This window comes from Oncorhynchus mykiss, chromosome 5, assembly GCF_057628025.1.
Source record: "Oncorhynchus mykiss isolate SJ-2025 chromosome 5, ASM5762802v1, whole genome shotgun sequence".
NCBI lineage: Eukaryota > Metazoa > Chordata > Actinopteri > Salmoniformes > Salmonidae > Oncorhynchus > Oncorhynchus mykiss.
This window is the reverse complement of record NC_143026.1, coordinates 3,408,006-3,422,441: the sequence shown is the minus strand read 5'-3', so window position 1 is coordinate 3,422,441 and position 14,436 is coordinate 3,408,006. Positions and strand designations below refer to the sequence as shown.

The following is a 14,436-nucleotide window of genomic DNA, read 5'->3' as shown; positions in this document are numbered from 1 at the left end:
GTCGATGGCAGGCCACTGGTGAACCACAACATGCTTGCTAGCTGGGTCAACTCATTCTTGAGCGTTACCTTGCTTGGGGTCAATTCCAAATTAAAACTGAAATTCCAATTGGATTGACCCCAACCATGAAAAACAGAGGAACAGTTGTGGTGTAGGGGGTTAGGGTGTAGGGGGGTTAGGGGGTAGAGGGGTTAGGGTGTAGGGGTTAGGGTGTAGAGGGTAGGGTGTAGAGGGTAGGGTGTAGAGGGTAGGGTGTAGGGGTTAGAAGTCAGGGTTAGGGTGTAGAGGGTAGGGTGTAGAGGGTAGGGGGGTTAGGGTGTAGAGGGTAGGGTGTAGAGGGTAGGATGTAGGGGTTAGAAGTCAGGGTTAGGGTGTAGAGGGTAGGGTGTAGGGGTTAGAGGTCAGGGTTAGGGTGTAGAGGGTAGGGTGTAGGGGTTAGAGGTCAGGGTTAGGGTGTAGAGGGTAGGGTGTAGGGGTTAGGGTGTAGGGGTTAGGGTGTAGGAGGGTTGGATTGACCCCAACCATGAAAAACAGAGGAACAGTTGTGGTGTAGGGGGTTAGGGTGTAGGGGGGTTAGGGGGTAGAGGGTAGGGTGTAGGAGGGTTAGGGTGTAGAGGGTAGGGTGTAGAGGGTAGGGTGTAGAGGGTAGGATGTAGAGGGTAGGATGTAGGGGTTAGGGTGTAGAGGGTAGGGTGTAGGGGTTAGAGGTCAGGGTTAGGGTGTAGAGGGTAGGGTGTAGGGGTTAGAGGTTAGGGTGTAGAGGGTAGGGTGTAGGGGTTAGGGTGTAGGAGGGTTGGATTGACCCCAACCATGAAAAACAGAGGAACAGTTGTGGTGTAGGGGGTTAGGGTGTAGGGGGTAGAAGGTAGGGTGTAGGGGTTAGAGGTCAGGGTTAGGGTGTAGAGGGTAGGGTGTAGGGGTTAGGGTGTAGGGGTTAGAGGTTAGGGTGTAGAGGGTAGGGTGTAGGAGGGTTGGATTGACCCCAACCATGAAAAACAGAGGAACAGTTGTGGTGTAGGGGGTTAGGGTGTAGGGGGGTTAGGGGGTAGAAGGTAGGGTGTAGGGGTTAGAGGTCAGGGTTAGGGTGTAGAGGGTAGGGTGTAGGGGTTAGGGTGTAGGGGTTAGAGGTTAGGGTGTATAGGGTAGGGTGTAGGAGGGTTGGATTGACCCCAACCATGAAAAACAGAGGAACAGTTGTGTTAGAACGTTCATCAGTGACTGGGCCTCGTCGGTCAGGGTTAGAGGTTAGGGTGTAGGGAGGTTAGGGGTTAGGGTGTAGGGGTTAAGGTGTAGGGGTTAGGGTGTAGGGGTTAGGGTGTAGGGGTTAGGGTGTAGGGGGGTTAGGGTGTAGGGGGGTTAGGGTGTAGGGGGGTTAGGGTGTAGGGGGGTTAGGGTGTAGGGGGGTTAGGGTGTAGGGGGTTAGGGTGTAGGAGGTTAGGGTGCAGGGGGTTAGGGTGTAGGGGGTTAGGGTGTAGGGGGTTAGGGTGTAGGGGGTTAGGGTGTAGGGGGTTAGGGTGCAGGGGGTTAGGGTGTAGGGGGTTAGGGTGTAGGGGGTTAGGGTGTAGGGGGTTAGGGTGTAGGGGGTTAGGGTGCAGGGGGTTAGGGTGTAGGGGGTTAGGGTGTAGGAGGTTAGGGTGTAGGGGGTTAGGGTGCAGGGGGTTAGGGTGTAGGAGGTTAGGGTGTAGGAGGTTAGGGTGTAGGGGGTTAGGGTGTAGGGGGTTAGGGTGCAGGGGGTTAGGGTGTAGGGGGTTAGGGTGTAGGAGGTTAGGGTGTAGGGGGTTAGGGTGCAGGGGGTTAGGGTGTAGGAGGTTAGGGTGTAGGAGGTTAGGGTATAAGGGTTAGGGTGTGAGAGTTAGGGTGTAGGGGGTTAGGATGTAGGGGGTTAGGGTGCAGGGGGTTAGGGTGCAGGGGGTTAGGGTGCAGGGGGTTATGGTGTAGGGGGTTAGGGGTTAGGGTGTAGGGGTTAGGGTGTAGGGGTTAGGGTGTAGGGGGGTTAGGGTGCAGGGGGGTTAGGGTGCAGGGGGGTTAGGGTGCAGGGGGTTAGGGTGTAGGGGGTTAGGGTGTAGGAGGTTAGGGTGCAGGGGGTTAGGGTGCAGGGGGTTAGGGTGTAGGAGGTTAGGGTGTAGGAGGTTAGGGTGTAGGAGGTTAGGGTGTAGGGGGTTAGGGTGCAGGGGGTTAGGGTGTAGGGGGTTAGGGTGCAGGGGGTTAGGGTGTAGGGGGTTAGGGTGTAGGGGGTTAGGGTGTAGGGGGTTAGGGTGTAGGGGGTTAGGGTGTAGGGGGTTAGGGTGTAGGGGGTTAGGGTGCAGGGGGTTAGGGTGTAGGGGGTTAGGGTGTAGGGGGTTAGGGTGTAGGGGGTTAGGGTGTAGGGGGTTAGGGTGCAGGGGGTTAGGGTGTAGGGGGTTAGGGTGTAGGAGGTTAGGGTGTAGGGGGTTAGGGTGCAGGGGGTTAGGGTGTAGGAGGTTAGGGTGTAGGAGGTTAGGGTGTAGGAGGTTAGGGTGTAGGAGGTTAGGGTGTAGGGGGTTAGGGTGCAGGGGGTTAGGGTGTAGGGGGTTAGGGTGCAGGGGGTTAGGGTGTAGGGGGTTAGGGTGTAGGGGGTTAGGGTGTAGGGGGGTTAGGGTGTAGGGGGGTTAGGGTGTAGGGGGTTAGGGTGTAGGGGGTTAGGGTGTAGGGGGTTAGGGTGTAGGGGGTTAGGGTGTAGGGGGTTAGGGTGTAGGGGGTTAGGGTGCAGGGGGTTAGGGTGTAGGGGGTTGGGGTGTAGGGGGTTGGGGTGTAGGGGGTTGGGGTGTAGGGGGTTAGGGTGTAGGGGGTTAGGGTGTAGGGGGTTAGGGTGTGGGGGTTAGGGTGTAGGGGGTTAGGGTGTGGGGGTTAGGGTGCAGGGGGTTAGGGTGTAGGGGGTTAGGGTGTAGGGGGTTGGGGTGTAGGGGGTTAGGGTGTAGGGGGTTAGGGTGTAGGGGGTTAGGGTGTGGGGGTTAGGGTGTAGGGGGTTAGGGTGTAGGGGGTTAGGGTGTGGGGGTAAGGGTGTAGGGGGTTAGGGTGTAGGGGGTTAGGGTGCAGGGGGTTAGGGTGCAGGGGGTTAGGGTGTAGGGAGGTTAGGGTGTAGGGTGTAGGGGTTAGGGTGTAGGAGGTTAGGGTGTAGGGAGGTTAGGGTGTAGGGTGTAGGGGGTAAGGGTGTAGGGGGTTAGGGTGTAGGGGGTTAGGGTGTAGGGGGTTAGGGTGCAGGGGGTTAGGGTGCAGGGGGTTAGGGTGCAGGGGGTTAGGGTGTAGGGTGTAGGGGTTAGGGTGTAGGGGTTAGGGTGTAGGGGTTAGGGTGTAGGGTGTAGGGGGTAGGGTGTAGGGGTTAGGGTATAGAGGTTAGGGTGTAGGGGGTAGGGTGTAGGGGGTAGGGTGTAGGGGGTAGGGTGTAGTTCCTACCTGAGTACATCCATCTCGTCCTTCAGTGTCTGGGCCTCGTCAGCCAGGGAGGTGAGCTCTTCATTCTGTCCTCTCAGCTCTGTCAGCTCCTTCTCCAACTCCTCACAGCGAATACGATAGTCATCCTTCGCTGCCTCCAGCCTGCAGACACCCCAGAGAGAGAGAAACGTACACCTCAGTCCAAACTGAAAACACAACTGATGACAGATACACAAACTCACAGGTCACTCAGAGCCTCAAAAACTTCAACTTGAGATTTCGAGCTGGCGAAGTTTACATTGTGAGGTTGTTTGAGGATGTTGTGCTCAGTTGGTCCGTGGGGGTGGAGGTAACAGGAGCCACAGAAAATGCCCCAGACGGACAATGGCCTATTATGGACGAGTGCCCAAACCCATAGTCCAGTGTTTCCCAAACTCGGTCCTGGGATGCAGGTGTGTAAAGTTTTGTTTTTTTGCCCCTTTCACTACACAGCTGATTGAAATGATCATCAATCTTTGATCATTTGAATCAGCTGTGTACTGCTAAGGTAAAAATTGAAACGGCAACCCGTCGTTTGGGAAACGCTGCCATAGTCTCCCAGTGACTCTCTCAGTGATGGCCCAGGGTCCTGTGGTGACCCAGACACCGTGGTGATGGCCCAAGGTCCTGTGGTGACCCAGACACCGTGGTGATGACCCAAGGTCCTGTGGTGACCCAGGCACCGTGGTGATGGCACAAGGTCCTGTGGTGAACCAGACACCGTGGTGATGGCCCAAGGTCCTGTGGTGGATAAGACACCGTGGTGATGGCCCAAGGTCCTGTGGTGACCCAGACACCGTGGTGATGGCCCAAGGTCCTGTGGTGAACCAGACACCGTGGTGATGGCCCAAGGTCCTGTGGTGGATAAGACACCGTGGTGATGGCCCAAGGTCCTGTGGTGACCCAGACACCGTGGTGATGGCCCAAGGTCCTGTGGTGAACCAGACACCGTGGTGATGGCCCAAGGTCCTGTGGTGAACCAGACACCGTGGTGATGGCCCAAGGTCCTGTGGTGAACCAGACACCGTGGTGATGGCCCAAGGTCCTGTGGTGAACCAGACACCGTGGTGATGGCCCAGGGTCCTGTGGTGAACCAAACACCATTGAAGACCCAGTCAGAGTGAGTGAGTCCCTGAGGTCCGTGGGTGAGGGTGACCCAGACACCGTGGGTGAGATGAACCCAGGCAGTGTGATTTTTTACCAGCAGGGGCAGCGAGGGAGCTGAGGCCAACGCTGGGGGTTGGGGCCAAGGCCAGGGGGCAGGGTGAAAGGGAGGGGCAGGTAGTCCCAGTCCCAACTCAACAGAGACATCTCTGAGTGCCTGCTGTGAGTGCCAAATGGTTAGTGGCTGGTCTAGGATCAGTTGTCTTTTAGATCATGATGAATAACATAAAGTGGACAAGGGAGAACTGATCCTAGACCAGTACTCCTACTCCGGGAAGCTTTATTAATATCTATTATCTACAGCTTATTAATACAGGCCCAGGTCTTATTAATACAGGCCCAGGTCTTATTAATACAGGCCCAGGTTAATACTTATTAATACAGGCCCAGGTCTTATTAATACAGGCCCAGGTCTTATTAATACAGGCCCAGGTCTTATTAATACAGGCCCAGGTCTTATTAATACAGGCCCAGGTCTTATTAATATAGGCCCAGGTCTGGACTGTAGAATAATAGAGAACAGCTTATTAATACAGGCCCGGGTCTTATTAATACAGCCCCAGGTCTTATTAATACAGGCCCATGTCTTATTAATACAGGCCCATGTCTTATTAATATAGGCCCAGGTCTGGACTGTAGAATAATAGAGAACAGCTTATTAATATAGGCCCAGGTCTTATTAATACAGGCCCAGGTTAATACTTATTTATACAGGCCCAGGTCTTATTAATACAGGCCCGGGTCTTATTAATACAGGCCCATGTCTTATTAATACAGGCCCAGATCTGGACTGGAGAATAATAGAGTACGGGGAACAGCTGATCTTCAGAGGTAAGACTGTCTCAGTTGATCCAATACTCTCAGCCTCCAGTATTTATGCTGCAGTAGTTTATGTGTCGGGGGCTGGGGTCAGTTTGTTATATCTGGAGTACTTCTCCTGTCCTATTCGGTGTCCTGTGTGAATTTAAGTATGCTCTCTCTAATTATCTCTTTCTTTCTCTCTCTCGGAGGACCTGAGCCATGCCCCAGGACTACCTGACATGATGACTCCTTGCTGTCCCCAGTCCACCTGGCCGTGCTGCTGCTCCAGTTTCAACTGTTCTGCCTTATTATTATTCGACCATGCTGGTCATTTATGTACATTTGAACATCTTGGCCAGGTGGTATAAATACATACATTTGATTTTGATTTACACTAACATCTTTTGAATATGAACACATTCCTTTCTAAATGAATATGTGCTGCTGATGGGAGCTCAGGAGCTGTCTGGTGTTGACCTCACTTAGATGTGTGTGTGTGTATGTGTGTGTGTGTGTGTGTGGTGTGTGTGTGTGTGTGTGTGTGTGTGTGTGTGTGGTGTGTGTGTGTGTGTGTGTGGTGTGTGTGTGTGTCTGGTGTTGACCTCACTTAGATGTGTGTGTGTGGTGTGTGTGTGTGTGTGTGTGTGTGTGTGTGTGTGTGTGTGTGTGTGTGTGTGTGTTGTCGTGTCTTTATCATTCACGTGATGAATATTTTATCAAATCAGTTAACAATATATAATATTATTATAATCAACTTAATTCTGTAACAATTAACTCATTAGCAATCTTGGGGCACCACGAAGTTTATTTAAACTTAACTCTTAAAGATATCTTCTATTTCAGTCATCAATCAGGCATTAATTAATTTACCTTCAGTCTCATTCTGAATGAAGCAAAATCCTTGGATATCTCTACAAACCCTAGCATAAATGATGAATCAGCGATATACAAACTGGCTTAATTATTTATTTACTAACTAACTAAATAATCACACAGAATTACATAAACACACAAACAGAATAGCTTACACATTGATGACTACATAATGCAATGAAAAGTCCCTAGTGGACTAAATGGCAGACACACTGGTGACACAAAATGGCAGACACACTGGTGACACAAAATGGCAGACACACTGGTGACACAAAATGGCAGATTCAAAAGGCTCAGGGAGAAATCAATAGCTCTTTAACCAATCAATCGCCCAGTGAGTTACAGCCTGTTTAATAACAGAACTACTACAACTTAACATTAGATCTCAGTCAGCACAATCTTCTGTTTCCATCTGTGAGACCAGGAACATACTGTGCACTCGGAAAGTATTCAGACCCCTTCATTTCTTACACAATTTGTTACGTTACAGCATTACTCTAAAATTGATTCAATTATTTTTTTCTCATCAATCAACACACAATACCCCGTTATGACAAAGTGAAAACAGTTTATTTAATTTTTGCAAATAAAAAATAATAAAAACAATAAAGATCTTATTTACATAACAATTCTGAACAAAAAACCAAGCAATGAGGTCAAAGGAATTGTCCGTAGAGCTCCGAGACAGGATTGTGTCGAGGCACAGATCTGGGGAAGGGTACCAAAACATTTCTGCAGCATTGAAGGTCCCCAAGAACACAGTGGCCTCCATCATTCTTAAATGGAAGAAGTTTGGAACCACCAAGACTCTTCCTAGAGCTGGCAACCTGGCCAAACTGAGCAATCGGGGGAGAAGGGCCTTGGTCAGGGAGCTCCAGAGTTCCTTTGTGGAGATGGGAGAACCTTCCAGAAGGACAACCATCTCAGCAGCACTCCACCAATCAGGCCTTTACGGTACAGTGGCCAGACGGAAGCCACTCTTCAGTAAAAGGCACATTACAGCCCGCTTGGAGTTTGCCAAAAGACACCTAAAGGACTCTGACCATGAGAAACAAGATTCTCTCATCTGATGAAACCAAGATTGAACTCTTTGGCCTGAATGCCAAGCATCACGTCTGGAGGAAACCTGGCACCATCCCTACGGTGAAGCATGGTGGTGGCAGCATCAAACTGTGGGGATGTTTTTCAGCGGCAGGGACTGGGAGACTAGTCAGGATCAAGGGAAAGATGAACAGAGCAAAGTACAGAGAGATTCTTGATGAAAACCTGCTCTAGAGCGCTCAGCTGGGGTGAACGTTCACCTTCCAACAGGACAACGACCCTAAGCACACAGCCAAGACAACACAGTAGTGGCTTCAGGACAAGTCTCAGAATGTCCTTGAGTGGCCCAGCCAGAACCTGGACTTGAACCCGATCGAACATCTCTGGAGAGTCCTGAAAATAGCTGTGCAGCGACACTCCCCATCCAACCTGACAGAGTTTGAGAGGATCTGCAGAGAAGAATGGGAGGAACTCCCCAAATACAGGTGTGCCAAGCGTGTAGCATCATACCCAAGAAGACTTGAGGCTGTAATCGCTGCCAAAGGTGCTTCAACAAAGTACTGAGTAAAGGGTCTGAATACTAATGGAAATGTGATATTTCCATTTGTTTTATATTTAACATTTTCAACAACTGTTTTTGCGTGGTTATTATGAGGTATTTGTGTGTAGATGTATGAGGACATTTAATAAAATAACATTTTAGGCTGTAACGTAACAAAATGTGTAAAAAAGTGAAGGGGTCTGAATACTTTCAAATGTACTTTATGCATCTTACACACAAAATGATTCTGTAGGACTGTAATTGTAGGTGGCACGAGCAAAGCATCTGTGACAGAAACTGAATGAAACTGCCTTGTAAACGAGAAACTCCTTCATACTGTTCTTAAGGTGGGGCTGAGAACCAGGTAGGTCACTACCTCCCTTCTTCACTTCCTGGACCTCCCTCCCCACCCCCATCTCTCTCCCTCCCTGCCAAGACCTCCTCCACCCCCCAGCCTGGACCTAAGGGTGTTTGTTACCTGAAGGTCTCCTCCTGGAGATGTTCTAGCTGTGTCTGCAGCTGCAGGTGCCTACGTCCTACAGGGCTGTTCAGGTCTTCTATGGAGTCAGACTGGTTGAGACGCTCCATGAGGATCTGGTTCTCAGCCAGGAGACTACCCCTCTCCTCCTGTAGCGCTGCCACCTGGTGGGGAAGATTTGTCATTACACATACCGACCATCTGCGATTTACTGAAAGTCTTTACAAGAAAATTGGACTTTTCTCTTTTGTAAACATGAAAAGTACAGTAATTAAAAATCTGAATTGTTCTTCAACAGCAACATTTTTTTTAAAACATTTTTTTCCATGACCGCATTTTATGATCACAAACAATTGATTTCAAATCAGGAAAAAAGCAAGCACACAAAAACAACAAAACTAAACCCACAAACTCTTAGTACAGTGCAAACTGGGCAACATGCTTTTATATGGCCTTCTCAACAACGTGATGGCAGGATCAAACTCACTCCACACAGAAGCCAAGCTGCAGTGGTGTGTTTGAGAAACAGCCAACTACTGTGTATGACTTCATCAAAACAGGCAGCTTAAGTGAAATGTACCTTAACAGCTGATAAAGCGACCTAACCCTATAACACAGACTTACTGTACTGTGAAACACCTAACCCTATAACACAGAGACCTACTGCACTGTGAAACACCTAACCCTATAACACAGAGACCTACTGCACTGTGAAACACCTAACCCTATAACACAGAGACCTACTGCACTGTGAAACACCTAACCCTATAACACAGACTTACTGTACTGTGAAACACCTAACCCTATAACACAGACCTACTGCACTGTGAAACACCTAACCCTATAACACAGACTTACTGTACTGTGAAACACCTAACCCTATAACACAGACTTACTGCACTGTGAAACACCTAACCCTATAACACAGACTTACTGTACTGTGAAACACCTAACCCTATAACACAGACCTACTGCACTGTGAAACACCTAACCCTAGAATACAGACCTACTGCACTGTGAAACACCTAACCCTATAACACAGACTTACTGTACTGTGAAACACCTAACCCTATAACACAGACTTACTGCACTGTGAAACACCTAACCCTATAACACAGACTTACTGTACTGTGAAACACCTAACCCTATAACACAGACTTACTGTACTGTGAAACACCTAACCCTAGAATACAGACCTACTGCACTGTGAAACACCTAACCCTATAACACAGAGACCTACTGCACTGTGAAACACCTAACCCTATAACACAGAGACCTACTGCACTGTGAAACACCTAACCCTAGAATACAGACTTACTGTACTGTGAAACACCTAACCCTAGAATACAGACCTACTGCACTGTGAAACACCTAACCCTAGAATACAGACTTACTGTACTGTGAAACACCTAACCCTATAACACAGAGACCTACTGCACTGTGAAACACCTAACCCTAAAACACAGAGACCTACTGCACTGTGAAACACCTAACCCTAGAATACAGACTTACTGTACTGTGAAACACCTAACCCTATAACACAGAGACCTACTGCACTGTGAAACACCTAACCCTATAACACAGAGACCTACTGCACTGTGAAACACCTAACCCTAGAATACAGACCTACTGCACTGTGAAACAACTAACCCTATAACACAGAGACCTACTGCACTGTGAAACACCTAACCCTAGAATACAGACTTACTGTACTGTGAAACACCTAACCCTAGAATACAGACTTACTGCACTGTGAAACACCTAACCCTAGAATACAGACTTACTGTACTGTGAAACACCTAACCCTATAACACAGAGACCTACTGCACTGTGAAACACCTAACCCTATAACACAGAGACTTACTGCACTGTGAAACACCTAACCCTAGAATACAGACCTACTGCACTGTGAAACAACTAACCCTATAACACAGAGACCTACTGCACTGTGAAACACCTAACCCTAGAATACAGACTTACTGTACTGTGAAACACCTAACCCTAGAATACAGACTTACTGCACTGTGAAACACCTAACCCTAGAATACAGACTTACTGCACTGTGAAACACCTAACCCTATAACACAGAGACCTACTGCACTGTGAAACACCTAACCCTAGAATACAGACTTACTGCACTGTGAAACACCTAACCCTAGAATACAGACTTACTGTACTGTGAAACACCTAACTCTAGAATACAGACTTACTGTACTGTGAAACACCTAACCCTAGAATACAGACCTACTGCACTGTGAAACACCTAACCCTAGAATACAGACCTACTGCACTGTGAAACACCTAACCCTAGAATACAGATTTACTGTACTGTGAAACACCTAACCCTAGAATAGACTGTACTGCACTGTGAAACACCTAACCCTAGAATACAGACTTACTGCACTGTGAAACACCTAACCCTAGAATACAGACTGTACTGTACTGTGAAACACCTAACCCTAGAATACAGACTTACTGCACTGTGAAACACCAGTTCAACAACAAACATGTGATTCTGGCTCCAGAGAGACATCTTAAAGTGAAAGTTCTTTGTCATAAAATTACTACACTGTCATAGAAGCAAATGCTAACTAATGCATGGATCTCCACCTAGGTGGATGTGGAACTGCATAGAGGACCAATGAGTCCATTGGCAGTTGGCAGCCAAGTAGGTCAACTCTCCAATGGCCATCTGTTGAGGAGGACCTCCGTTGACCATCTGTTGGGGAGGACCCCCGTTGGCCATCAGTTGGGGAGGTCCCCCGTTGACCATTTGTTGAGGAGGTCCCCCGTTGGCCATCTGTTGAGGAGGTCCCCCCGTTGGCCATCTGTTGAGGAGGTCCCCCCGTTGACCATTTGTTGAGGAGGTCCCCCGTTGGCCATCTGTTGGGGAGGACCCCCGTTGGCCATCTGTTGTTGAGGTCCCCCGTTGGCCATCAGTTGGGGAGGTCCCCCGTTGACCATCTGTTGAGGAGGTCCCCCGTTGGCCATCTGTTGAGGAGGTCCCCCGTTGGCCATCTGTTGAGGAGGTCCCCCGTTGGCCATCTGTTGAAGAGGTCCCCCGTTAGCCATCTGTTGAAGAGGTCCCCCGTTAGCCATCTGTTGAGGAGGTCCCCCGTTAGCCATCTGTTGAGGAGGTCCCCCGTTGGCCATCTGTTGAGGAGGTCCCCCGTTGGCCATCTGTTGAGGAGGTCCCCCCGTTGGCCATCTGTTGAGGAGGTCCCCCCGTTGGCCATCTGTTGAAGAGGTCCCCTGTTGGCCATCTGTTGAGGAGGTCCCCCGTTGGCCATTTGCATGTTTCTCTACTGCTCTATTCTAGAGGTTAAGAGCGTTGGGCCAGTAATGGAAAGGTTGCTGGTTTGAATTCCTGAGCAGACTAGGTGAAATATGTTAACGTCCCCTTGAGAAAGGCACTTAACCGTAATAGCTCCTGTAAGTCGCTCTGGATAAGAATGTCGACTAAATGAGTAAAATGTGAATGTAAAATGGTGAGACAGAACACTGCTGCCAAGACCAAAAACCAAGCACCCAAGCACTTCCTACCACTGGGACGTCTTGGTAACACACTAGGAAGTAAACATGGGGAGGGGGAGGAGAATTAGTCTGGACGGGCAGGGTGGGTGGTTCTTGGTGAGACACAGAACTGAGGTGGGCATGACAGGACAGCTGACTAATACGCCACACAAGCTGTGTCCCAAATGGCACACTTCTCCCTAAATAGTGCACTACTTTTGACCAGGGTCCCATAAGGCATCCCATAGAGCTCTGGTCAATAGTAGTGTACTACATAGTGAATAGGGTGCCATTAAGGGTGCCATTAGGGAGGCAGACACAGTCAAAGGAGCCTGGATTTCAAACAGGAGATGCTGTTATAGAAGCAGAGAGCACACTTCAAATCCAGGGCTTTCAATTCACACGCCAAATGACAAGGACTGAGAGAAATTAGGAATAAAAAGGTTATTTACCCTCTCCTCTAGTTCAATATACTCTAACCTCAGTCTATCTCGCTGCTCCTGTACATGGAAAGCCTTCAAAGCAAGGCACAGAGTAATAGAGGTTCAGTGCAGACAGGTCAGGAGAACAGAACGGGACAGGAGAACGGGACAGGAGAACGGGACAGGAGAACGGGACAGGAAAACGGGACAGGAAAACGGGACAGGAAAACGGGACAGGAAAACGGGACAGGAGAACGGGACAGGAAAACGGGACAGGAGAACGGGACAGGAAAACGGGACAGGAAAACGGGACAGGAAAACGGGACAGGAAAACGGGACAGGAGAACGGGACAGGAGAACGGGACAGGAGAACGGGACAATAGAACGGGACAGGACAATAGAACGGGACAGGACAATAGAACAGGACAGGACAGGAGAACAGGACAGGACAGGAGAATAGAACAGGACAGGAGAATAGAACAGGACAGGAGAATAGAACAGGACAGGAGAATAGAACAGGACAGGAGAATAGAACAGGACAGGAGAATAGAACAGGACAGGAGAATAGAACAGGACAGGAGAATAGAACAGGACAGGAGAATAGAACAGGACAGGAGAATAGAACAGGACAGGAGAATAGAACAGGACAGGAGAATAGAACAGGACAGGAGAATAGAACAGGACAGGAGAATAGAACAGGACAGGAGAATAGAACAGGACAGGAGAATAGAACAGGACAGGAGAATAGAACAGGACAGGAGAATAGAACAGGACAGGAGAATAGAACAGGACAGGAGAATAGAACAGGACAGGAGAATAGAACAGGACAGGAGAATAGAACAGGACAGGAGAATAGAACAGGACAGGAGAATAGAACAGGACAGGAGAATAGAACAGGACAGGAGAATAGAACAGGACAGGAGAATAGAACAGGACAGGAGAATAGAACAGGACAGGAGAATAGAACAGGACAGGAGAATAGAACAGGACAGGAGAATAGAACAGGACAGGAGAATAGAACAGGACAGGAGAATAGAACAGGACAGGAGAATAGAACAGGACAGGAGAATAGAACAGGACAGGAGAATAGAACAGGACAGGAGAATAGAACAGGACAGGAGAATAGAACAGGACAGGAGAATAGAACAGGACAGGAGAATAGAACAGGACAGGAGAATAGAACAGGACAGGAGAATAGAACAGGACAGGAGAATAGAACAGGACAGGAGAATAGAACAGGACAGGAGAATAGAACAGGACAGGAGAATAGAACAGGACAGGAGAATAGAACAGGACAGGAGAATAGAACAGGACAGGAGAATAGAACAGGACAGGAGAATAGAACAGGACAGGAGAATAGAACAGGACAGGAGAATAGAACAGGACAGGAGAATAGAACAGGACAGGAGAACAGAACAGGACAGGAGAACAGAACAGGACAGGAGAACAGAACAGGACAGGAGAACAGAACAGGACAGGAGAACAGAACAGGACAGGAGAACAGAACAGGAGAATGTTATCAAATAGAAGAGAGAACAGACATAGTGAACACAGTACTCGGTTGTAGAATACCAGAATGAAGAAAACCTGGATGCCATTTGGTTTTAGTGGAAGGAGCCTAAATGGAATGCCGTCCTACCACGATTAAGGGGACTGTCACCAAGAAGTCTTCATGGGTCCAACAGACTCCAAATTCGGGTCCTAAAAATCGGACTTTTGTCTCAGATCTGGGTTGGGTCTGATATAATTGCCAAGGGTCTCAAGAATGTGTAAAAAAATCAAATTAAAAAGGCTATTTACCGACCAGACCCGTCGTCTGTTCATTTAATTTAATGTGCGTGACGTGGTGAGAACTGCGTGAGCTTGTTATCTGTGTCAGCCAACTCAATAAAACGTATAGCTTATGTGTCCTGCTGAAAGCGGTTCTGGCTGCTCACCTCACGTACACCTGCTGCTGAGGAGAGAGAGTGAAAGGAGTCTTGACCTAGGCTACTGTTGACTGGGAAGATGGAGGCCTTTTTCATTGACGTAAAACATCAATTAGAGAAGAAAGAGGACAGTGAAAAGAAGCCGACAAGCGGAATGTCCTCCGGGACAAACGTTTTAATATGGTGGTGGACAAACGAGATGAACGTTGGCCAATGAACGGTGGCCAATGAACGGTGGCCAATGAA

General features: G+C 48.8%; 1 protein-coding gene across 9 annotated transcripts in view; it reads right to left on the bottom strand.

Moving 5' to 3' along the window:
• Positions 1-14,436, bottom strand: part of LOC110523075 (protein Hook homolog 3) — a 90,502-nt gene that overhangs the window by 39,286 nt on the left and 36,780 nt on the right. For 5 of the 9 annotated variants that reach the window (XR_016495839.1, XR_016495840.1, XR_016495841.1 and 2 more), the window contains exons 8-9: positions 8,328-8,491; positions 3,412-3,552 (exon numbers count right to left, since the gene is read on the bottom strand). Coding sequence is in view for 4 of the 9 variants with exons in the window: in XM_090233602.1 (XP_090089728.1) it covers positions 3,412-3,552; positions 8,328-8,491 (305 nt within the window). In the remaining 5 variants the exon portion in view is untranslated. Of the gene's footprint in view, positions 1-3,411; positions 3,553-8,327; positions 8,492-12,292; positions 12,356-14,436 lie in introns of all 9 variants that reach the window. The other 4 variants (XR_016495837.1, XR_016495838.1, XM_090233600.1 and 1 more) reach the window with 1 other exon arrangement.